The sequence below is a fragment of the Scyliorhinus canicula genome, chromosome 18 (assembly GCF_902713615.1).
Source record: "Scyliorhinus canicula chromosome 18, sScyCan1.1, whole genome shotgun sequence".
In the NCBI taxonomy this organism is placed as follows: Eukaryota; Metazoa; Chordata; class Chondrichthyes; order Carcharhiniformes; family Scyliorhinidae; genus Scyliorhinus; species Scyliorhinus canicula.
The window spans coordinates 108,251,838-108,278,201 of NC_052163.1; the positions used below are offsets into that span (position 1 = coordinate 108,251,838).

Consider the following 26,364-nt stretch of genomic DNA (forward strand, 5'->3'; position numbering starts at 1 on the left):
CTGCGAGACTAAAACCAGGAAAGGACCTATACAGTATACTAGACAAACTGCCTGATCTATCTGTCGTTTTTTTTAATTGCGTGGAAATTTACTGTACTTTTTTGCCCCTACGTGTTTTTCTTTTAATGTGGTAAAATTGGGAGTATTGTTCGTCGGTGGTGATTACATGGAGCTGTTGTTTTAATGGATCAGGCGAGTTGTAGTCAGAGATGCGCCGGGTGAGTGAGGTAGGACCCCTCCTGCGCCGTCGGGCTGACGGTTGGAAGGCGATGAGCTCGAGACGGAGCCGGGAGCGGAGCCCGGAGCGGAGAGCCCACAAGAGAAAGGAGAAGCGGCACCGCAGCCGCTCTCGGTCAGCTTCCAGGGACGCAGGATGGAGGAGGCGGCGGCGGAGGAGCGGCAGCAGCCGGGAGCGCAGCCCGGCCGAGCGGCAGCGAGGATGGCGCCGGTCACAATCGCGTTCGCCTCCCGCCCGCTCGAGGAACCCGTCCCGCTCCCCGGACAGATCGGGCCGCTCACCCCTCTCCTCCTCCCCCTCGCCCTCCTCCTCCTCCGGCTCCTCGTCGTCCCGCTCCGGCAGCCCGAGCAACGTCAGCCGCCTGCTGAGCCTGCAGGAGAAGCTGAAGCAGAAGGCCGAGAAGAAGAAGCAGCGAGAACTGGCCAAAGCCATGGAGACCCCCGAGGAGAAGCGGGCCCGCCGCCTGGCCAGGAAAGAGGCCAAAGAGAGGAAGAAGAGGGAGAAGATGGGATGGAGCGAGGAGTATATGGGCTACACGAATGCAGACAATCCCTTTGGGGACAACAACCTGCTGGGCACCTTTATCTGGCAGAAGGTGACCGTGAATTATCGCTAACCCATTTGCTGTTGAATGTCCTGTTCACAACCCCGGGGGGCATGATTCCGTTGAGGTTCACCCACTGGGATGAGGGGGTTACCTCCTGAGGAAAAGCTGGGCCTGTATACATTGGAGTTTAGACGAATGAGAGGAAGATCCGGGATGGCACGGTGGTTAACGCTGCAACCTTAGAATGCCAAAGACCCGGGTTCCATTCCCGCCTTGGGTAACTGTGGAATTTGCAATTTGCCCCTGTGTCTGCTTGGGTTTCCTCGGGGTGTTCCTCCCACTCCAAAGATTAGGTTAGGTGGATTGCCCATGATAAAATTGCCCCTTAAGAGTCCAAAGGTGTGCAGGCTTTGTGGTGTTATGGGAATAGGGTGGGGGAGTGGACCGTGGTAGGGTGCTCTTTCAGTGGGTCGATGCAGACATAATGGGCTGAATGGCCTCCTACAAGAACGTAACAAGTTGGATGCTGAGAGAATGTTTCCCCTTGTGGGAGAAACTAGAACGAGGGGACACGGTTTAAAAATAAGGGGTCTCCCATTTAAAACCATGTCAGGAATAAAAGAATGACTAGGGTAAGAGTAGGGCCAGTCAAGGACAGTAGGAATTGAGGACAGTCAAGAGGAATTGAGTTTCGGAGCCATGAGGTCATGTTGCAGTTGTACATAACTCTGGTGCGGCCGCATTTGAAGTATTGCGTGCAGTTCTGGTCGCCGCATTATAGGAAGGATGTGGAAGCATTGGAAAGGGTGCAGAGGAGATTTACCAGGATGTTACCTGAGGGAAGATCTTATGAGGTAAGGCTGAGGGACTTGAGGCTGTTTTCGTTAGAGAGAAGAAGGTTAAGAGGTGACTTAATTGAGGCATACAAGATGATCAGAGGATTAGATACGGTGGACAGGGAGAGCCTTTTTCCTCGGATGGTGATGTCTAGCACAAGGAGACATAGCTTTAAATTGAGGGGAGATAGATATAGGACAGATGTCAGAGGTCGGTTCTTTACTCAGAGAGTATTAAGGGCATGGAATGCCGTGCCTACAACAGTATTGGACTCGCCAACACTAAACGCATTCAAATGGTCATTGGATGGGCATATGGACGATAAGGGGATAGTGTAGATGGGCTTTAGAGTGGTTTCACAGGTCGGCGTAACATCGAGGGCCGAAGGGCCTGTACTGCGCTGTAATGTTCTATGTGATGAGAGTTTTTGTTTCTCTGAAATTTGTCAGTGTGTATTGATTCTTGACTGACCAGGGAATCTAGGGTTATGGGGGTAGGAAGGAAAGTGAAGTTGAGACTACAATCATATCAACCATGATCTTATTGAACAGTGGAGCATGTTCGAGGGGCTGAGTGGCCTACTCCTGTTAGTAACTCCAGTTACCCTTCATTCTGAGTTATCACTAATATAAAAGCTGTTTTGCTCATTGTGTTCATGTTCAGAATTCGTGGCAGGAAGGAACTTGCAGTTATTACATATTACTTTGCATGGCTCATGAGCGATCAAAGTACTTTACATCCAATGATATACTTTTGAATGGTAGTTTATCATTGCAATGTAGGAAATACAACATTCAAGTTGCCGCACAAGGCCCGACAAGCCGCAAAATGACAATGTACCGATCACCTGTTATATTGATGGTTGAGGGTGAAATATTGGTCAGGGCACCAGGAGGAATCCCCGTTCCTCATCAAAAAGTGCCATGTGATCTTTCGCTATCACCTACAAGGAGATAAGACCTCTATTTCCAGTTTCATCAGGAAGACATTTGATTTGTGAGAAATAGTTATATGGAACTGTTGTTTTGGTTGGCTTTTTCCATTGACCTTTATTTTTTTTCCAGATTCCAAACTGCTCTCTGCTGATTTCTTTCTCGGCATATTGCAATTCCTTCACTCCATCATTGGAGGCCATGACTTCAGCCGTCTTGTTCTTAAATCTGGAATTTTCTCATTAAATCTTGCTGCCTCTCAACTATGCTCCCCTCTTTTAAGTTGTTCCATCAACCTATCTTTAAACAATTTGCTTGTATCCTGCCTAACATCTCTTTGTGGCTCAGTGCTAGTTTTTGTCTGATTATGCTCCTGTGAAGTAGTTTGAGATGTTTGTTGCCAAAGTGTCAGGCTGCTTTCCCCTTTGAGAGCTGATTGCTGGTGATTTAACCTGAGGGTCACTTCACCTCAGGCGAGAAGCAAGGCTGAGAAGCCTTGAATAACCTCAGCTGGTAAGGGAACTCAACCTGCGCTGTTGGCATTGCTCCGTAACACAAATCAACCGTCCAGCCAACTGAGCTAACTTGTCCCCTTTTAAAGTGCTGCATAAATGTAAGTTATCATAGAAAATCTGCTAGTGCCCTTCATTTGGGGCTGGTATAGCACAGTGGGCTAAACAGCTGGCTTGTAATGCTGAACAATGACAGCAGCGCGGGTTCAATTCCTGTACCAGCCTCCCGAACAGGTGCCGGAATGTGGCGACTAGGGGCTTTTCACAGTAACTTGAAGCCTACTTATGACAATAAGCGATTATTATTTTTTTAAATCTTAGTGCGTTGTAACAGATTCAAAAGAGGTTTAATTAAAAATAATGCTTCCTTTGATTCCTGTAATTGGCTGAAGTTAACAGTATTATTTTACAGATTTTCCTCTATCATGAGAACGGATTGTGCTCCATAAATGTAACTTTTATTGAAATACATTCTTATTTCTTGCATTAGGCCCTGGAAAAGAAAGGAATTAGTCACCTTGCTGAAAAGGATTTAAAGGACAGAAACAAGCGCATTCAAGAGGACAACCGCTTGGAATTGCAAAAAGTATGGTTTAATACCTTAATTTTCCAAAAACCTTACATTGTTACTGTCCCTTGTGTTCGCAAAATGGCTTTAAATATGAGTTAAATGCATTTCTGAGCCATCATCCCATAATGGTTAGTTGCAACTCACGAACAAATGTTTAAGACAGTTCGAAAGATCAAATAATGTTTCAATTTAAAGGGGAGTTAATTCGACATATAGTCCATCGTGTTTTTAAAACAAAAACTTGATTTAGTTACCTGTGAAGGAAACTTCACTTCTGGAGACTGACCCGCCTCATATTAAACAATGTTTCCTATTAAATGACAGTTCCAAAGTTTGTTTCTACTAATATCTGTTAGAGGTTCACATTTTATTAATTTCAGAGGAAATGTTAAGTTTAGATGTTCAGCTTATTCGAGGTGACAATAATGTGGCCTGTGAGCATTGTTAGTGTTTGCACAGTTGGGAAATCTTGGAAACTTGTGTCAGCTGTGGCTCAGTTAGTGGCACTTTCACCTTTGAACTACAAGGCCCTGGGTTCCAATCCCACTAAGGGCTCGAGCACATAAAAAACAAGGCTGACATTGACATTACAGTGCAGTACTGATGGCACTTTGTACTGTCAATGCATCTTTCAGATGAGATGTTAAGCCGAGGCCCTGTCTTCTAGTCCAGATGGATGTAAAAGGTCCTATAGGATTATTTCAAAGAAGAGCAAATATCCTGGCCAATACCTCAATCAATATCACAAAATTAACCAGTCATATTACATTAACAATATTTATAATTTTAAATGCTGTACATGATGTTAGTCTGTGATGCCAACACAACCAAAGCAGAAGAACTGGTCACTGAACCAGTTGGAGATTTGTTTGGAGTAAATCTTGTTTGTGATCATGAGGGCCATTTATAGAGTATAAATGGAAAATGATCATCTTTCTAGTTTCACATGTCAATCCAGTGTCAGAAAAGAAAAGGTTTATTGATAAATTAGAGTTTCGTCAGGAATATTTCACAGATTTCAGGTTTGTCAACAAAATATTTATTGATATAGAAACTGCTGTCTTAAAAAACAAATAAGCTTGTTGACAAACAGGTATCAACTTTATAGAAACAGTTTCAGTGAAAGATAACAGTAGATGAAAAAATGGATAGATTGATGCATGGAGCATGTTTAAAATTTTGCTAATGAATCAAAGAACAAAGAATAGTACAGCACAGGAACAGGCCCTTCGGCCCTCCAAGCCTGTGCCGACCATGCTGCCCGTCTAAACTAAAATCTTCTGCACTTCCGGAGTCCGTATCCCTCTATTCCTATCCTATTCATGTATTTGTCAAGATGCCCCTTAAACGTCACTATCATCCCTGCTTCTACCACCTCCTCCGGCAGCGAGTTCCAGGCACCCACTACCCTCTGTGTAAAAAAAGCTTGCCTCGTACATCTCCTCTAAACCTTGCCCCTCGCACCTTAAACCTATGCCCCCTAGTAATTGGCCCCTCTACCCTGGGAAAAAGCCTCTGACTATCCACTCTGTCTATGCCCCTCATAATTTTATAGACCTCTGTCAGGTCACCGCTCAACCTCCGTCGTTCCGGTGAGAACAAACCGAGTTTATTCAACCTCTCCTCATAGCTAATGCCCTCCATACCAGGCAACATCCTGGTAAATCTCTTCTGCACCCTCTCTAAAGCCTCCACATCCTTCTGGTAGTGTGGCAACCAGAATTGAATACTATACTCCAAGTGTGGCCTAACTAAGGTTCTATACAGCTGCAACATCACTTGCCAATTTTTATACTCAATGCCCCGGCCAATGAAGGCAAGCATGCCGTATGCCTTCTTGACTATCTTCTCCACCTGTGTTGCCCCTTTCAGTGACCTGTGGACCTGTACACCTAGATCTCTCTGACTCAATACTCTTGAGGGTTCTACCATTCACTGTATATTCCCTACCTGCATTAGACCTTCCAAAAAGCATTACCTCACATTTGTCCGGATTAAACTCCATCTGCCATCTCTCCACCCAAGTCTCCAAAAATCAAAATCCTGCTATATCCTCTGACAGTCCTCATCGCTATCCACAATTCCACCAACCTTTGTGTCATCTGCAAACCTACTAATCAGACCAGTTACATTATCCTCCAAATCATTTATATATTTATATATACTACGAACAGCAAAGGTCCCAGCACTGATCCCTGCAGGACACCATTAGTCATAGCCCTCCAATCAGAAAAGCACCCTTCCATTGCCACTCTCTGCCTTCTATGACCTAGCCAGTTCTGTGTCCATCTTGCCAGCTCACCCCTGATCCCGTGTGACTTCACCTTTTGTACCAGTCTGCCATGAGGGACCTTGTCAAAGGCCTTACTGAAGTCCATATAGACAACATCCACTGCCCTACCTGCATCAATCATCTTTGTGACCTCCTCGAAAAACTCTTATCAAGTTAGTGAGACACGACCTCCCCTTCACAAAACTGTGTTGCCTCTCGCTAATACTAAATCCAAAACTGGCAAACCATTTTCCTGTGAATGAATAACAAAAATTCAAGGATTTTCCATGAGTGTATTAAAAAACTTAAAGAATTTTAGGTAATTAAAGAACCCTAATTGGGATCAGAAATTTTACTTGCCCTTGTTTGATTGTATGACAAAACTGTATAATTTGACCAATAGAAGTTGTCAAGTGTGCTTTTTGGTATTCACGTTAATTTAAGTAAACCGTTTATCCTTATGGCTCTAGGTGAAACAGCTGCGTCTTGAACGAGAGCGAGAAAAGGCCCTACGGGAACAGGAATTGGAAATGTTGCAGCGGGAGAAGGAAGCAGAGCACTTCAAGACCTGGGCCGAACAAGAGGATTATTTCCATTTACAGCAAGCCAAATTGAGGTAAACATGAACATATCTTTGTCTCCTTGCACCCTGCAAAAACAACTTTGCCAGTGTTAGGAAATTGAGATAGTTTAAACAATTTATATTTGTAACAGGTGTGTTAGGAATGAGGCATATGTTTAATCTTTAAACTAGGATTAAAACTTCAGTTCGCTTCATGTTAAATAATAATTGCTTATTGTCACAAGTAGGCTTCAATGAAGTTACTGTGAAAAGCCCCTAGTTGCCACATTCCGGTGCCTGTTTGGGGAGGCCAGTACGGGAAAGGTGCTTGCATGTCTATAGTTTTCACTTGAAACTTTTCCTGCGTTGTAATTGAGGTTTCATGACGTAAAATCAATTACAGGCTTAAAAAAAATATTACACTGCTACTTAGCAACCAGAGGCTCACACTGAAAATGCAGAAGCATTTGACTTCAATTGGAACCAGGTAACTGTAAAAGGAAGCAAGAAGCTTTCCACAGAAGCAGCCAGTATAGGGATGCAGAAACCAAGAACTGGAAGCGAAAGAACAAAGTTCTAGAAACCAGGGAATGTAAAGAGGAGTCCCAGGAAAAATGAATCAAAGGGACTAATAGCCTGAATCTGAACAAGATACTGTCACAGAAGCTACGAAAAGGGACAGAGAGGCTCCCGGTTAAAGATAGAGCTGTGAGGTGCGGACCTGGGGGAGCCAGCTGGAGAAACATCTTTTTGGTTTGTGGGGGTGAGACTCACGCAGACACGGGGAGAATGTGTAAACTCCACATGGACAGTAACCCGGGGCAGCACTAAACCCGGGTCCTCAGCGCCGTGAGGCAGCAGTGCTAACCACCGTGCCGCCCACATGATGACAACTTAATACAGCATGTGAAACAGTGGTGTTCTGTTGGCGTGGCTGGGTCCCTGAGAGATTGGATGCTTGAATGCACGTGGAGTTCTAGGGCAGAGGAATACTGATAGGAGAGATTGACATCCTGGATGTGGATCCTTGGTGACAGCATCAGAGAGAAAATATTGTCTGGGAGATTTGATGAGAAATCCACAAATGTTGTTTTGGTGGAATTTGTCATTTGGTTTCAGAGTCTGGTGTCTGACCACATTTTGCCTATTGGTTTACATGGACTGTGTTTACTGAAAACATTAGAATATAAGATATATTTTGGAAATAATCTGCAATGGTATTGCTAGGGTGAAGGAGTAGTTCATTTTTTTGTTTAATAAATGTTTTATTCTTTGGTTAAAAGCAGCCTTCATCAATATCTCAAGACAAGAAATAAAAGTTATGATCTATCAAGCAGAGTTTCAGCTCTGGGACCTGACTGCCCAGTAGCAACACCATCCAGGATTGTAACACTATCTTTCCTGGATTGAAAAGAATGCAGTTCTTTCTCTATTAGAATGTCACATCTATTCAGTACTGGATATTACATCCTGCATTTGTTGTAATGCAGATTTATTATAATGAGGTTTTATTAACAAAGTTAGAGAAAGTGATTTAAAGCATTTGCAGATTGTATGCATGGTTTTTAAAATACTATAATTTCAGGCAGCTTTGATGCAGAATCATTCCGAACAATGGCCAAGTCATGTTTTGGTGATAAATTATAAACATTTGAAAATTGTTAACTTTGGCTTGTTTATTTTAATAATCAATTCTGATGCTAAGTTGATAAATTTGCTGATTGAACTGCAGCTGAGTCACACAGATCTAAAGAATGCAATTTTAAAACTGAAAATGCTGGAAATACGCAGCAGGTCAAGCAGCATTTGTGGAGAGAAAATACCGTTTACATTTCAGGTCGATGACATTTCATCAGAACCGAGTTAACTCTGTCCACAAATGCAGTCTAATGCTGAGTATTTCCAGCATTTTCTGTTTTTATTTCCAATTTCCAGCATCTGCAATATTTTGCTTTTGCTGAAATGTTCAGTCCTTATCCAGTGAACTTGGAGAAGTAGTGGGACTCCATGATTGTCCTTGAGATAAAAAGAAAATGAACTGAAGTGCTCCCAGTAGCAGTAATGCAATTTCTGCTGTATGTGCATCAGCCATAAGCCACGTCTTGAGCTCAGATGTTATTTACTTTTTTGTCACCATGGGTCATAGTGAGGATGTTCAACTGAAATTCAAAATTAATTCAGCATTTATGCTGTGTACGATGTTTGGTTATGTGGACCACAAATGAGTCTCAAAGTAGAAATCTATTTGCATGATGTGTGCTTTGCTTGTTGGCATATTTCAATTATCTTATTCAATTTTACCCAGTGTATTATGTGGATGAAAAATATTTTACAGCGTACCTTATGTTGATGTGTATCTATTATTGAGAAGATGGCTTTCTGTTCATTCTTTGATTTAGGTCAAAGATCCGCATCTTGGGAGGCAGAGCCAAGCCAATTGACCTTCTTGCTAAATACATCAGTGCAGAGGATGATGATCTAGCTGTTGAAATGCATGAACCGTACACATTTCTAAATGGGCTGACTGCATCAGACTTGGAAGATCTTCTGGAAGATATCAGAGTATGTACAATATTGTGTTCGCGGGCAACCAGGAATAGGCAATAAATGCCGGCCTTACCTATGATGCGCAGATTCCCTTCGAGATATATTTTTAAGAAAACCTTTTTTTCATGTCATATCTGTTCTGGAAATACTTGATTTTGACACTGGAAAGTGTTCCAGCACTGATTAGCTCCTCAGCACCAAAAGTAAAGGAATTTTCTAACAGTTTCTTCCAATTATAACTATCATAATTTAGTAACGGTAGTGATAGCAATGAATTATTTGCGATAACTGCTTTAGAACTACACCTTACAGCGCACTCCACTTTATTTGAAGTTTTATTGTTTGGCCGAAATATTTAAATTTTAGGATTATTACTAACAAACAATTATGAAGAAATATGGGTATGTTTGAATTAGCATAGTTTAATATTTCGTAGTTTGAACTAAGATTCGATTGTAATTGTCTGTGTTGACAGTCTGCCAGGATAGTGTGGAAGTTGGCTTTTATTTGTTTTAACCACAGACCTGAAGAGCTCCAGCACTGACAAGCAATCAAGATAAAAATATTAATTTGCCTTCTCCCTCAACTAGTTTACAGTTTCAAGATTTGATTGTGAAGTTATTTCATATTTCTTGTAAATTTCATATTTGTTTCTTTAAAGTAGTTTATTCTCAAACCTTTTTTAAAATGTATTTTCTGAGGTATGCCACTAGATGTCACAGTTGTACTAACTTTGCATTTTCGAAGTGTGTAAACTGTCCGAGCACTTTACAAATTGAGGAGAAGATGGGATTAAATTTGTGGGAAGTGAAGAAGTAGAAGAGAAATGAAAAAAGAGAAAATATTCCACACACAGGATGACTCTGATCTAGAAGGCACTACCTGAAGCTGACTCAATGGGAACTTTCAAAATGGATATGTACTTAAGACAAATAAATTAGATATGTACTTAAGACAAATAATTTGCATGGTTACAGAGGAAAATCTGGGATGTGCCCTACCATTGCCTTCAACCACCGAGGAATCCCATGTACGCTCCTCCTTTGTGACAACGCCCTCCCCCCATCTAACTCTTTCACGAAGTTTTTGGGAACCCACCCTCTTTGGACTGGTGTCCGTTCATTTCTGATTACGCTTCAAGTACCTTGAGATGTTTTTCTATGTTAAGCTATATTAATGTTAGTTGTTCATGCTAGAGTTACTCTGATATTCTGTTCATGCACAATCCTGTTGAAGTTTGTCAAATGATAATGAAAAAAACTTTTTTTAATCAAGACTTGCAGGATATTATTTATTTATAATGAAGTCAATCCAGCAATAAATATGAGCTATAGCCAGTGCCTCAGCTGAGAAATGAATGATGTTTCAAGTGCCTTCCAAATGCACCATGTTCACACTGTATTAGATCCAAATTGCGCTGTCGTAGAATTATAGAATTTACTGTGCAGAAGGAGGCCATTCGGCCCATTCCGTCTGCCCCGGCCCTTGTAAAGGGCACCCACCTTGAGCCCACGCCTCCACCCTATCCCCGTAACCCAGGAACCCTATCTAACCTTTAGAAAAAAAGCAATTTAGAATGGCCAATCCACCTAACCTGCACATCTTTAGACTGTGGGAGGAAACCCACGCAGATACGGAGAGAAAGTGAAAACTCCACACAAAGTCACCCGAGGCCTGAATTGAACCTGGATCCCTGGAGCTGCGAGGCAGCAATGCTACTACTGTGCCACTGTGTCGCTCTAATGGGCAATAAATTTATCTGATGAATCACAGCTGTATAAATTAGGAAAGTCTCTTGTGTTATCGTAAGATTGGAAGAAAGTTTAAGGTGAGAAAGATTGACCAGAATTCAATTTCTGATCATTGACTGACGATTATTGGATGTGAAAATGTGTAAACATTTAACGAGGGCACACTTCTGTTTAGTTGTGAGGTGTGCAGTGCTTGGCTCCCTTTTAACATTCATCACCCAGGCTCACAGATGAATGATATCTGTATCCCTCTATGGTTTGTTTGCTATGGAAATACAAACTAGGCTACCCAATGTGTTGCGAATGTTTGAACATTTTATACCAATAAATCTCAAGGGAACATGCTCCAGTAATTAGACTGTTATATGATTTAGAAATAGAAATATTAATCTGGTCTAATCAGGAGTAAATTGAAGATCCTTATGGGACTGACCTTTTTCTTCAGGTTTACATGGAGCTGGAGCAGGGGAAAAATGCTGACTTTTGGAGAGATATGACTACCATTACTGAGGATGAAATAAGTAACCTGAAAAAGCTGGAAGCTTCAGGAAAAGGACCAGGTAATGGGAACGTAGTAGAGTATATACAGAGGATGGACAACACTGAATTTGTTTTGCAGAAATCTTTATTTGCCATTGTGCTGAAGCACTTGCAACACTAAAACTCTTAAGTGATGACGTAGCTACCTAGACAAGATTATCTAGCCTTATGTTTAAGTAAAATCTTTTCCCTCTTCCTTTAATTGTTAAAGCTTTGCTAATAATATCTCTCTCAATCTATCTATCTATTTTTAATCTTCCTTAAATGGATCTATTATTTGCTTGTTTCTCCTCTACTGAAAGTCCCACCACTCAATTTGGAATAAAAAGTGGCAGAAAACCATCCCCAATTGCATGACGTTCAGCTTCAAAGGTTGTCTTGAAAGCCTGTTGAAACCTTGAGCAAGTGGTATGTTTATCGAATAAATTAGGAGTTGTTCACAAAACATGTTATATCACCTAGGGTGATGGCTGATCCACTAAGGCAATTCCTCTGCAGTACAGACTTGCTGATAAACGTTTTCTGTAATAAAGCAAAATACGATTTGTTGGTTTTCTACTAAAATGAAAATCCATTTTATTTTAAGGAAATAAGTCTCTCCCTTCTGTGTAATCCGGTTTGTTAGCAGAATCTTGGTTTCTGTGATCTTGTTTATCCATCTGCAAAACATAATTCCTCTCATGCAACTCCTAAGTAGCTCTGTAGTCCTTCACTGTGCATTGTTATTTTATTAACATTTTCACTAATTTTTTCTACTGTTGATTGTTTCCCCTCTTTGGACTAAGCATATTTTGAATTTAAATATCGGTCACTTCCTCCAGTTTGGAATTGCATACTCATATTGTGGACTCTCTTCTTCAAGATGCATGTTTTGTTTTATGATTCTGCACCCCCCCCCCCCCCCCCCCCGCCCCCAAAAAGATTATTTTGGACTCCTGTGTACAGCCAGGCAGTGCCCTCAACTCCTGTATGTTTTGGAACTAAAGAAAGGAAAAGCCTAACAGACTTTAGGCAAGATAAACCTAGTGTGAGACTTCTTTTCACCTAGCCACTCATTGATGGATAGGAAGAGCAGGCAGCATAGCACAGTAGGACAGCAAGGACACTCGGTGACCATAAAACACTAATGTCCAGAACACTAAACCAGAGGGGCTGGTTTAGCTCACCAGGCTAAATCGCTGGCTTTTAAAGCAGGCCAGCAGCACGGTTCGATTCCCGTACCAGCCTCCCCGGACTAGGGGCTTTTCACAGTAACTTCATTGAAGCCTACTTGTGACAATAAGCGATTTTCATTTTCATTTCATTTCAACTTTAATGTTTCCCAGGCAGGTGTTAAATTTGTGAACCTGCAGCAAATTGGCACAAAAGCTGATTGGCCAAGGGAGAGCCAAAGTAATGGTGACCAGCTCAAGATTGTAGTGTCTGTCTCTCCAGAAATTAGGTTCATGCTCTTGTTTGTGAGATTGTCTTTAACCTCGTGCGTTCTATTTAGATTCAATGGCAGGAACCATTTGCAATATCTAAGAGCTACACCACAAATACAGCATGGCTACAAAGAGAAATTGCCTGAACAAAACTGTTAAGAGCTACTACAAGCAATAAACAGAAAGCTTGAATATAAAGAACCAAACAAAATGTATAACACTCCGGTACTGTTCAGTATTCACTTGGTGGAAGGTTTTGTTGTGGTTTGAGTATAAAGCCCAGATCCTGTTTGTTTTTATAAGAAACAATTAGGATGTGTATTTTTGTTATAATATAGACAAAAGCTGTGGTGCTGTGTATATATGGTTCGGATGGGTTCTTGGATACAGAGACAAACATACTGTTAACATTTTTGCAGACAACACCTCGGAACACACGGTGATACTTTGCAAAGATTTGTTGAGCTCAGCCTCTTCTCTCCCTCTGTCTGTCTGTCTCTCTCCCTCTGCTCTCTTCCTGTTTCTGTTCCTTTATGATTTCACCCTATCCAGCTGGACTAATCCATAGATATCTGCATTATATACTCTTTTAGCTACTTTCAGTACCAGTCCAGGTCAACGTGTATCAAGATGTTCCCAGCTGTCTAAACATGTATCTCTCTTCTGATTTCCACAACTCCCAAGACTGTCAGACATTTAGGGTTAGCAATGTCCAGCATGTGATATGAATAGCTACAAATACACAAATTCTAACGGTAAACTATGTGTAACATGAAATCGTACTGTTAACCATTCTCAGAATTCCAAGTTTAGGTTTACAGTTTTCAAGATGATTTAAAAAATGGAACTTAACACAAATGGATTTGTTTATGAATGTTTTGACCTTAAATCTCTAGTGAGACTGTTGCTACTGCTTTGTGCTGGCTGTGAAAGGTACAGTACAGTTCATGCCAAGTTATGGGGATAGGGTAGAGGTGTTGACCTTGGGTAGGGTGCTCTTTCCAAGAGCCGGTGCAGACTCGATGGGTCGAATAGCCTCCTTCTGCACTGTAAATTCTATGATAATCTATGATTAATCTAGGTCAAAGGTTCAGCACAACATCATACTTTTCTATGTTCTAATATTGGCAGAGGAGACATAGTGCAAGACACTGAAAGTCTCGGGCAACAAGTCTAAGTTCCTGGACCCAGTCCCTGGCAGCATTGAGTAGCTTTCAATAATAGCCTAACAGAAACTCGCTTCATGGGAGCTGGATGGCCAGACCCATGCAAAATTTCTGTCTCAGCTGAGGAACATCTTGAACCACTATTTCAGCTGCAAATATGCATACTGAGTTTATGAAAGAACATGAGAGGCATATGGAGTGTACAACTAATGGTGAGATTTACAGAAAGAAAATTGGAAAATAAAACTTCCAATAATTAATAGGCCAATGCAATAAACTGAGAGGAGGCATGCATAAAATTTGAAGAAAAGCAGTTAAACAGCTAGATAGAAGCAGGGGTACATTATTTGGAAGGGACAGTTTGCTTTATTTTGTCTGTGAGCAGTGCCACAGTTCACATAAAATAATGGTGGAGTGGTTACAGCACAGAAGGATGCCATTCAAATCAGCCTGCCATATCCATTCCAGCTCTCCCATTCCTGGCTTTTCCTCATGGCCCTGCAAATTGTTTATCTTCAGATAATTATCCAATTTCCCTTTTGAAATCAATAATAGAATCTGGTTCCGTCACATTCCTTGGTGGCACATTTTCCGCCACATTCTTGGGTGGCACATTTCTGATCCTAACCACTCTCTGTGTTGTAAAAAAAGTAATTATTCCTCATGTCACTGGCGCATCTATTATCAATAACCTTAAATCGGTGTCCTTTGGTTTACGATCTTTCCTCAATGTCCGTACTGCTTATGATTTTGAGCACTATTAAACCTCCTCTTAATCTTGTTATTTGGGCACACTTAGCGGCTAATAGCGTGGTAAGTAACAGATATAACAATTTTATGAGTCTGCATACAATAGAATCACCACTTAAAAGTATTCCATTAATGTGGTCACTGATCATAACGCACCCTTCTCTCTAAATGTTCTCATGTGCCTTGCAAGATGTAATGCCGTATGAAAACAATCCTAGTTTTATACAAGGAATTTCTGTTTACTCTATTAAAATTCTGGATATTCAAAATTAACAAATAATTGAGTCATCAAATTTGATCCTGATCCAGGAACACCTTCAGCATAGAATAGAAAACAAACAGTACAGTTACAAAAGCGTTAGTTTTGACATATCATGCAAGGCATCTTGGTGTGCAATCCCTGGTAGATGATAACAGCTGCACGTTGAGTAAGAATCACTGCACAGATGTGTTCCCTGCTCTAGAATTAGCCATATACGATTGTATTCAAAGCAAAGTGACTAAGGATACTATTTTTATTTCATCATTTCTTTTTATTCTTCTCAAGGCGAGAGACGGGAGGGAATCAACACTTCAGTGAGCACAGATGTCCAGTCGGTATTTAAAGGGAAAACCTACAACCAGCTTCAAGCACTGTACCAGAACATTGAGGCAAAAATCAAAACTGGTGGTACGAATTTGGACATTGGCTACTGGGAATCTTTATTGCAACAGCTCAAGGCATATATGGCCAGAGCCAGGTAGGACTGAGCACAACTGGTAGAGAGCAATAAAAATAAATTATAATGAGCAATGTCTGTCAGAATTTGGACTCCACAGGCTGAAGGCAAGCAAATAGTCTGTATTTGCATTTATCTGCCCCATCATCAATTTGGTTTCACGCAGTGTGTCCAAATTTTGCATTTATATGCTGCTGACATAAGGAATGCACTGATTGTGATCATTCAAAATCCTGGAACATTCCCAAAGTAGGAAGGTAACCAAATGAATGCTGCTATTTAATGAAGGGGGTCACAAAGAAACAACAAGCCAATTAACTTTGCATTGGTCATCGGGAAAATGTAGGTATCCTTAAGAAAGTGGTAAAATTGTGTTTGACAAATCAAAGGTTTATTGAGTATGTAACTAGCTTGGTAGATAAAGGGAAACAAATATATGGATTTTTAGAAGATATTTTATGAAGTGCTACTCGAAATGCCATTGCAAAAGATGAGGTCATGAGGTTGGGGGTAACATTGGTATGGATAGAGAATTGGTTAAAGGACAGAAGATGGAATGTAGGAATACTTAGATAATTTTCAGGTTGGCAGCCTTTTGCTAGTAGAGTGCTGCAGGAATCGGTGCTAGAGCCTCAACTATTTAAAATGTAGAGTAATAATTTATGGGACTGCGTATGATGTACCCAGGTTTTTGCAAAGCTAGGTGGTAAAGTAAGCTGTGAGGAAAACATAAAGTATCTGTGAAGTAATGTAGGCAGATTAAGTGAGTGTTAAGATGACAGAGGCAGTGCAATGTGGGGAAATGTCTGTCTATTAACTTTGCAGGAAGAATAGAAAATCAGAATCTTTTTTAAACGGTAGGAATGTATCAAATGCTGGTCATAGGGGATTTGAGTGTTCTTGCACACAAAACATTAACGTACAAATGCAGGAAACAATTGAGAAGGCAAATGGTACCTTAGTGGAGAAATGACAAATGTTCTTTCGACCATAAGATATAGGAGCAGGATTAGGCCATTCGGCCCATCGGGTGTGCTCCACCATTCAATCATGGTTGATATGTTTCTCATCCCCATTCTCATGCCTTATTCCCCATAATCCCATATTCCCCTATTAATCAAGAACCTACCATAAAATACACTGTGATTTGGTCTCTACAGCCTTCTGCGGCAATGAGTTCCACAGGTTCACCACCCTCTGGCTGAAGACCTTCCTCCTCATCTCTGTTTTAAAAGATTGTCCCTTCAATTTGAGGCTGTGCCCTCAGGTTCTAGTCACTTCTATTAGAGGAAACATCTCCATGTCCATTCTATCTCAGAGTTCTGTAAGTTTAAAAGAGATTTCCCCCCCTCCCGCCCCACCCTTCTAAACTCCAGCAAGCACAGACCGAGACTCCTCAACTGGTCCTCATATGACAAGCCCTTCAGTCCCACAATTTTTGTGAACCACGTCTGGAGCCCCTCTAAGGTCGGCACATCCTTCCTTAGATACGGGGTCCAAAACGTCTCACAATATTCCAAATGGGGTCTGACCAGAGCTTTGCACAGTCTCAGCAGTACATCCATACTCTTGCATTCCAGCCCTCTCGAATTGAATGCTAACATTGCCTTTGCCTTCCTAACTGCCAACTGAACCTGAATGTTAACCTTAAGGGAATCCTGAACTAGGACTCCTAAGTTCCTTTATGCTTCAGATTTCTGAAGTAGTCTATAAACTCTATTCTTCCTATCAAAGTGCATAACCTCACACTTTTCCACATTGTATTCCATCTGCCACTTATTCTCCTTGCCTGTCCAAGTCCCTCTGCAGCCGCCCCCCCACCCCAGCTTCCTCAACACTACCTGTTCTCTACATATCTTCGTATCTTCTGCAAACGTAGCAACAATACCCTCAGTTCCTTCTTCCAGATCTTTAATGTAGATCGTGAATAATTGTGGTCCCAACACTGACCCCTGTGGAACATCACAAGTCACCGGCTGCCATCCTGAAAAAAATAACTTTATTTCCACTCTCTTTCGGTCAGTCCAGCCAATCCTCTAACCATGCCAATACCTTGCCCCTAATACCATGAGCCCTTCTTTATTTGGCAGCCTCCTGTACAGCATCTTGTCAAAGGCCTTCTAGAAATCTAAATCTATCATGTCCACTGGCTCTCCTTTATCTAACTTCCTCGTTACCACCTCAATGAATTCTAGCAGATTTATCAGGCATGACCTCCCCTTGACGAATCCGTGCTGACTGAGCCTTATTTTACCATGCATTTCGAAGTACTCTGCAATCTCATCTTTAATAATGGACTCTAAAATCTTACCAATGACCGAAGTCAGGCTAACCTCCCTCCCTTCTTAAACACGGGTGTTACATTAGCTCTTTTCTCTGACTTCCCTTGTCAGTCATGGTTGCCGCATCCTCCCCTTAGCATGGTTCCTGCTCCTTAGGATGAATTTCTGTTGTGCCTCCCGAATGACTCCCAAAAATCCCTGCCATTGCTGTTTCACCATCTTCCCTGCTAGGCTCCCCTCCGAATCAACTGACCAGCTCCTCCCTCATGTCTTTGTAGTTACCGTTATTCAATTGTAATATCATTAGATCTGACTCCAACATCTAATAATAATAATCTTTATTATTGTCACAAGTACGCTTACATTAACTGCAATGAAGTTACTGTGAAAATCCCCTAGTCGCCACACTCCAGTGCCTGTTCAGGTACATTGAGGGAGAATTTAGAATGTCCAATTCACCTAACAGCATGCCATTCGGGACTTGTGCGAGAAAACCAGAGAAACTGGATGAAACCCACGCAGACATGGGGAGAATGTGCAGATTCCGCACAGTAAGTGACCCAAGCTGGGAATCGAATCTGGGAGCCTGGCGCTGTGAAGCAACAGTGCTAACCACTGTGCTACCGTGCCGCCCATAACTCCCCCTCAAATTACAGGGTGAACTCTGTCATATTATCACTGCCTCCTAATGGTTCCTTCACCTTAAGTTGCCAACTCAAGTCTGCCTCATTCCATCACCGAATCCAGAATTGTATATTTCCTAGTGGGTTCTACCACAAGTTGCTCCAAAACCCATCTCATAGATACTCCACAAATTCCTTTTTTGGGATCCACTACCAACCCGATTTTCCCAATCCACCTGCACATTGAACTCCCCCATGATTATTGCAATATTGCCTTTCTTATATGCCTTTTCTATCTCCTGATTTATTTTTGGTTCCACATCCTGATTGCTTCTAGTGGGACTGTACATAACTCCCATTAGGGTACTTTTTCCTTTGCGATGCCTAAACTCCACCCATGCAGATTCTATACCTTCGATAAATTTTATTTCTTACTAACAATGCAACCCCGCCCCCTCTGCACATCTGTCTGTCCTTTCGTTAGGACACATATCTATGGATATTTAGATGCCAGCCCTGATCCCCTGGAAGTCATGTCCCTGATGCCCACAATATTGTACCTGCCAATTTCAATATGCGCTACAAGCTTAATTACCTTGCTTTGTATATTGCGCGCATTTAGGTACACCACCCTCAGCCCTGCGTTGACTGCCACCCTTCTCATAGTTGTCCCCATATCTGATATGCCTGAAGTTAGATTCCTGCCGCTTTCCATGCCCTCTGTTATTACTTGTTCTGGAAACTTTACTAAGTTTCCTAACTTTACCTACTGAGATGTGCAACAGTCGCAGATTTTTTTGTTTTGTTTCCTCCATGTTATTACTTTATTTGGACAAATTAATACTTATTTTGTATTTGCATTTGTGGTGTTTCCACCAGACTACGTGAAAGGCACCAGGATGTGCTGCGGCAGAAACTTTACAAACTGAAGCAAGAGCAGGGAGTGGAAAGTGAACCCTTATTTCCCATTCTAAGGAAAGAATCAGAGTCTCCCAAGGACAAGTACGTATCTTCTGTTGCACGTATAGTTATTGCAGAGGGCGAGAGCTGTTAATGTCACCTATTTTTGACATCTTGAATCACGCACTAACCTAATTGCTTAAATTAGAAGCATTCTTTAGAAACGATCATACTGAAATTACATATTGGAGTCAGTCTTGCAGTTTTGTGATTAAATATAACTGATGCACATAAATACTATTTCCACATTATTCATTACAGTCAACTGCATGCTACTAACACAAAAAGTTGCTGGAAAAAGATTAAATCTCTTCCAGAAAACCGGTTCAAATGTGTTGATGGCAGTTAAACATCATAGATTTCAAATGCTAATGAACTGATGAGACCTATTTGTCTGAATCACTTTAATTCTTGTATAATTCTACAGCCTACATATTATCCTGGAGAATTGTCTTCAGGATGCTTAGGGGACAGCACTATGATTTCATAATTCCATTCTGTCGAACTATTTACTATTGTAGAAATTGGGTTCTGTTCAAAGCATACTTAATATGTTGAATATAAACCATTTTCAACTAAGTCATCTCACCAGGATGTATTTGCAGAAGATACATTTTTATATATTTTGTCATATTCACATTTACATGTGTAATTTTTCAGTAAAGATCCGAGCAATGTGTCCTCAACCGGCAGTTCTAATGCAGAGAACCTTCCACTCGGGTAAGGATATTTTATAGGGTTAAAGGAATGTGCCATAGAAATTAAGATTTTTTTCAATCTTTTCCTTAACTGAAAATTACATTTTGTTGGATGGTACCGTTGGAAGTTATTTTTATGCTTTGGCAGTCTCTCAATTGGATTGGTCACAGTGATTTTCAAAGTGCTATGTCATAGAAATCTTTAAGTCACCATGACTAATTGAATATAGAAATTGGATTACTGACCACCAGCAACACCTACAGCATGTAAACACGAAGAACTGAAACAAACAGTGATATTACTGAAGTGGAGGAGTCTTCGGAGAGTCCTGTGTCTGAAAAGAAACCAGATGAAAGCCTGTTCTTTTAAATTTAGAGTACCCAATTATTTTTTCCAATTAAGGGGCAATTTTGAGTGGCCAATCTACCTATCCTGCACATCTTTGGGTTGTGGGGGTGAAACCCACGCAGACACGGGGATAATGTGCAAACTCCACACGGACAGTGACCCAGGGCCGGGATTCGAACCCGGGTCCTCAGCGCCGTAGGCAGCAATGCTAACCACTGTGTCACCGTGCTGCCCTGAAAGCCTGTTCTTAACACTAGAGATGAAATTAAAGATCTTGTCTATAATCAAGGAAAATTGAAGCCACTGCGAATTAACCTATATCAACAGTCAATTCTAGTATCTACTGAAGCATAAAAAATAATTGAAATAATATGGAATAACAAGACCGTATCGTATGCTGATTTCAGCTGAATTGGAGCATTAATTCCAAATTGAATATTTCAGTGCAGTATGATCTTGCACAACTGTGGTGTCTTTATGACCCAAATAATAATTGAACACTGGATGGTGAAATATCCACGTTTCGCGTGGAATAATTTTGCTCATCTTCTGGGCATACAAGACCATTAACTTTTGGGAGTGTTCATGTTGAATCTCTCTTTTTGCTATGGGGAGAAAATATAGCCTTTTCCATTATTGCAATGTCTGTCTACACAGGAAAGTAGCGAATACATATTGTATTAGAAATGCAAACTCATTGTATTTTTTCTTTGTACTTGCAGTTTCACTTTAAATATTTTGTATGTTTCTGTTAGAATTGATGAAATGAACCGAAGTGAATTACATCAGAATCTTTACATGCTGAAGCAAAATCAAGGAGTTGAAAGTGAACCCTTCTTTGGAATTCAAAAGAAAGAGCCTCAGATTCCCAAGAACAAGTATGTATCTATAAATTTTAAGGTGTTATGCTGTATTTGGCTGTTCTAAAGGCTCAGAGTTGTTAACAGCCCATTGGTGTACACACCAATTGAGTTTCAGGTCTTAATACAAGAACTAATTAAAACCAGCTTCACACACTAAATATTTACATTCCAGTTAATCCTATTGCATCAATCACAAATTCTTTCTTCTTGGAATTCCATTTTGCTTTCTCTCCCTTTATATTTGTTTCACATATTCTACTTACTATTTTCCCTTTCACTTGGCTTCACTTAGCTTCACATATTTTCTCCTCTGTCTCCACCAACATTCTCTTTAACCATGCCACTTTCTTTTGACCCCTATCTGCCCTGACTGCTGCAAATCATCGAGATTAGAACTCCCAGCTTACTTATAGAATAAAAGCATTACTATTGATGTTTGGAATTTGCTCTTTGATCTGCCAAAATGTGCACTGTCATTCTTTTCCAATCAATCTTGTAAAGGATTCAAGGTTTATAATTGATAATGGTACAGAGACCCTACTTTAATGTTGATTATCCTCAAGATAGTCTTTCACACTGTAGAAGAGTAAACTGTTGTACCAAAAGCCATCTCAGGTGACAAGAAGGGTTGTTTAGCTCAGTGGGCTGGACAGCTGGTTTGTGATGAAGAACAAGGCCAGCAGCGCGGGTTCAATTCCCGTAACAGCTTACGAACAGACGCCGGAATGTGGAGACTAGGGGCTTTTCACAGTAACTTCATACTTGTGACAATAAAAGGTGACTATTATTATTAGTAGTAACGATGTACCCATAAGAAGAATCAATCCTGTTTCAGTATGCTTTGGCAAAGCTGTGGACTACATTCTCTTTCCATACTTAATTAAACCATTTATGGTGCTCGCATATTGAATAATACATTTGGAAGTGTTTTCAACTTCATGGCCTACCAGCCACCACAATTAAAAAATGGGGTTCTCGTTTTTATTTGCATCCTGCAGGTCAGGGGGTGAAGACAAGGAAGCACCAAGCACTTCTGCCTCAGGAGTTTCAGAACCAAATGAAGAAGAGGAGAATGCAGAGCCTGAAGCTGAAGGGGAAGCAGTGCTCACTGAGGAGGATCTAATTCAACAGAGCTTGGATGATTACGATGCTGGAAAATACAGCCCAAAGTTACTCAGCCCTCATGAACTACCTATGGACACCCACATCGTAGATGCTGAAGAGGATTTGCAAAAATTAATGATGGCAAGGCAGCAATTGCAAGTGACTGGTAAGAGAAGGATCTGCTGACTAAACAATCTTCCAAATTCTGGAAGTGTGTTTATAAACTTGCCTCACGCCACAAACGTTCTCTAATCATTTGCATTATCTTTGAACAGCAATTCAATTTTTGATTATTACACAACCTTTTTTGCACCTAAATGTCTGAAATGTCTTTTTTCCTTGCCCAGTGTTTCTCCTCAACAAGAGATGACAAGACCCTTGTCTTTGTTCATTTAATTTCCTGTGCTTCCACTCTCAAAAACAGGGCACCTTTGTTCTCACATTCCACTCTAGCAGTCTCCCTATTTGCAGACCACCGTCCACAACTTAAGCCACTTACAATAAAATCCTATTTGTAAGGATGTCCTTAATTGTTAAATTTTGTCATGCAATAATTTATTTCTCATTGTCATTTTTATATCCCAACTTTATCCCTCGTTCTGGATGATAGCAAGCAGAAAAGCACAATAATGATCTGATTAAGATATTTACAAGCTATTCTTTTGTTCCTGGGCATCCAGTTCCAGTACTTAATGTGGTGACTATACAGACATGTATTCAGGATCTGTACTTTAAATTATTAATTTTATCTATGATTATGATCTATAGTTTCTTCAAGTTTGGGCAGCACGGTAGCATGGTGGTTAGCATCAATGCTTCACAGCTCCAGGGTCCCAGGTTCGATTCCCGGCTGGGTCACTGTCTGTGTGGAGTCTGCACGTCCTCCCCGTGTGTGCGTGGGTTTCCTCCGGGTGCTCCGGTTTCCTCCCACAGTCCAAAGATGTGCGGGTTAGGTGGATTGGCCAGGCTAAATTGCCCTTAGTGTCCTAAAAAATAAGGTTAATGGGGGTTGTTGGGTTACTGGTATAGGGTGGATACGTGGGCTTGAGTAGGGTGATCATTGCTCGGCACAACATCGAGGGCCGAAGGGCCTGTTCTGTGCTGTACTGTTCTAAAAGTAATAAATGTACTCTTTGTCAGATTGAATTATCCTCAGTGTCTGTTTTATTTGTTTTGTGTAGGTGATGCCAGTGAGAGTGCTGAAGATGCATTTGTACGCAAAGCGAAGGAAGGAATGGGAACCGATGAAGCTCAGTTCAGTGTTGAGATGCCCTTAACGGGCAAAGTGTACCTTTGGGCTGACAAATATCGTCCAAGGAAGCCACGCTTCTTCAATCGTGTCCATACAGGCTTTGAGTGGAACAAGTACAACCAAACCCACTACGATTTTGACAATCCTCCTCCTAAGATTGTCCAGGGTTACAAATTCAACATATTTTACCCAGACCTTATTGACAAGAGGGCAACCCCACAGTATTTCCTTGAACCATGTGCGGACAACAAAGACTTTGCAATTCTCCGGTTCCATGCAGGCCCTCCCTATGAAGATATTGCTTTTAAAATTGTGAACCGCGAGTGGGAATACTCTCACCGGCATGGTTTCAGGTGTCAGTTTGCCAATGGAATATTTCAGCTATGGTTTCATTTCAAAAGATACCGCTACAGAAGATAAAAGTATCAGAGTAAAGATTCACAGCTGTTTATCATGTTTTAAGTTGTATCCTTTTCTGGGATTGTCAACCTGTTATGTGTGTTGCAAGAGAGTTTAAAAGGGTGTTGTTTCTACACAGGGCTGTAAAGCACTTTTTCCGCAATGATGTGAGCTCATTTTAATCCTTGCCATACTGTTACTTTTCGTATGTTTCTCTGGTTCGAGGTTCATAAATACGACCTAGCTGTAAGAACTGAAGCTCCTAAAATATCTATTTTTGCATTATTTGGGATGTACTTGTTTATTGTTCCTTTTTCTTTTGGTGGCACTCAGCCTTTCTCCATTTTTCCCTCTTTTGAGGAGGAACATAATCTGTTTATCCCTTGAGCTTGTTTCCTGGCTGATCCTGCCTTGATCCCATATCCCTTCGCTGCTTTGACTCTCAAAAATCTATCAAATTCAATTTTAAAGTTAATATTTGATCTAGCAATGACCATTTACAGAAGCGAGTTCCAAACTTCCACCACCCTTGGAATAATTTCACCCCTGAAAAGTCTGGTTCTAATTTTTAGGAAATGCTGCCTAAGCCCTAGATTTTCTTACTTTGCGAAAATAGCTTCTTCCAATTCATTTGATCCCCTTAATACCTTGAAGACTTGATTGACCAAATTACCCAATAACCTGTTAAATTGCAGGAAATACAAACCTAGTTTATTTCATCTCCGTCGGAAATATGTTGATTACCCATCCTGTGATATCACTGTCATAATTCTTTACACTGTAGAACAATACATTGGGATTCTGAGATGCCAAACAATCTTTAAATACAAGAAAATCTCTTATCCATCATGATCCGGGAATGGGCGGTGCCAGTTAATTAAATATGCCAGTTAACTGAGGTGTAAGATGAGTTCTGCATTTTCACCCAATGGGAGAACTCTAGGATAATCATGAAGGTATTGAGGTCTCATGCGAGGTGTGGGAGCATTGCTGAGAGCTGTGGGAGTCTTGAGACTCGAACGAGGACAAGTCACCAATAACTATTACCAACAAGTGTTTTACCAGTCAAAACAGAGACCCAACCCCAGAATTCCGAAGCAAGAATTCCGGTTGGTAAGATGCCGGACAACAAAAATTTTACTGTATAGAATTTTGATTGGTATTATTAGCAAAAAAACAAAATTACAATTCGATAATACCTTTTTTCACTGAAGGATTCCGCAAATTATTATTGTATAGGCCTGGCGGTCAGTTTGCATACAGCAAGATTCCACAAACAATGAGATATTTAACAGAAATCTCTTTTGTGTTGAAAAGATTGTGTACTTAAGTCCTAGAGTGGAACTTGATCCGACATCTTTGGGTCTTCAAATCTACAGCATGGAAAATATTGTTGCTGTATCCCTGTATGGCAATTTCCTGCAGTAAAAAATATATTGAGCTTACCTGGATCAGTTTAAGTGTTGTCTCCTGCTGTCCGTCACATTCCAGTATTCTGCATGAAGAGCTTATATCAATAGAGTAAAGATTAGTGATAGGTGGAAACTATTTACCTGCCAAATTACCAAATATCGTATGGAATCTAATTTTGATTTTGTCACTACTTTTGAGTGACTTTGAACCAGTGAAGAATGAAGAAGTAGAAAACAATTGTGTACACTAAACTGACCATTCCCCCCAAGTTACATTTACTAAACAGTGAGTATTCATAAAAAATAACCAAATTGCTCAGATTACTTTTTTGTCTGTCATTTTTCTAAATTCAGATGAGAACATAGATCAGGCATGAATATTTATATCAAACACAGTTTAAAAATGCAACTTTGAAAGACGGGAGTAGAATAAATTGCATATGAAGCTATTTCCTAAATAATAGATAATAAATAGATAAATGGGCTGATTTAGCACACTGGGTTAAATAGCTGGCTTTTAAAGCAGACCAAGGCAGGCCAGCCGGTTGAATTCCGTACCAGCCTCCCCGAACAGGCGCCGGAATGTGGCGACTAGGGGCTTTTCACAGTAACTTCATTGAAGCCTACTCGTGACAATAAGCGATTTTCATTTCATTTCATAATGACTGCCAAAGATTTAACTCTGCTCTCATGGCTGGGATTTTGATTGGAAATGAACCATAGCCCTGGAATTTTAAGCTGCTGTTAGCAAATTTTTATTGTGCATTCAATTAGCAATGGTCTTTCTATTCCAGGGAAGAACACAATCTACCACGATAACCTGTGACGTGAAAATTAGGCGAAAAGGACCAGGGTTGTTTTTGTTACTGTAACAAAGTTTTTGTGTTGGATGCATCATGCGATTTGCAGTTCATTTTCCCTGTACCCAAAATAGTTATGGAACCTAGGCAAATAAGTTGAAATTAATTGTGAATACCTGTATTGGAAAAAAGAATTAAGTCAATTTTTTAGCATTTGGCACAGTTTACATGAATAAAATATTAATTTTATGGTA

At 40.8% G+C, this 26,364-nt stretch overlaps 1 protein-coding gene across 1 annotated transcript; it reads left to right on the plus strand.

Moving 5' to 3' along the window:
- The first annotated feature begins 228 nt into the window (after window positions 1-228).
- cactin lies at window positions 229-26,364 on the plus strand. The gene is made up of 11 exons (XM_038777040.1): window positions 229-833; window positions 3,557-3,652; window positions 6,380-6,525; window positions 8,871-9,033; window positions 11,215-11,329; window positions 15,197-15,389; window positions 19,153-19,275; window positions 19,894-19,953; window positions 21,036-21,158; window positions 22,142-22,413; window positions 23,429-26,364. The coding sequence occupies exons 1-11, from the start codon at window positions 270-272 to the stop codon at window positions 23,917-23,919; spliced, it is 2,346 nt and encodes a 781-aa protein (XP_038632968.1). The 5' UTR covers window positions 229-269; the 3' UTR covers window positions 23,920-26,364.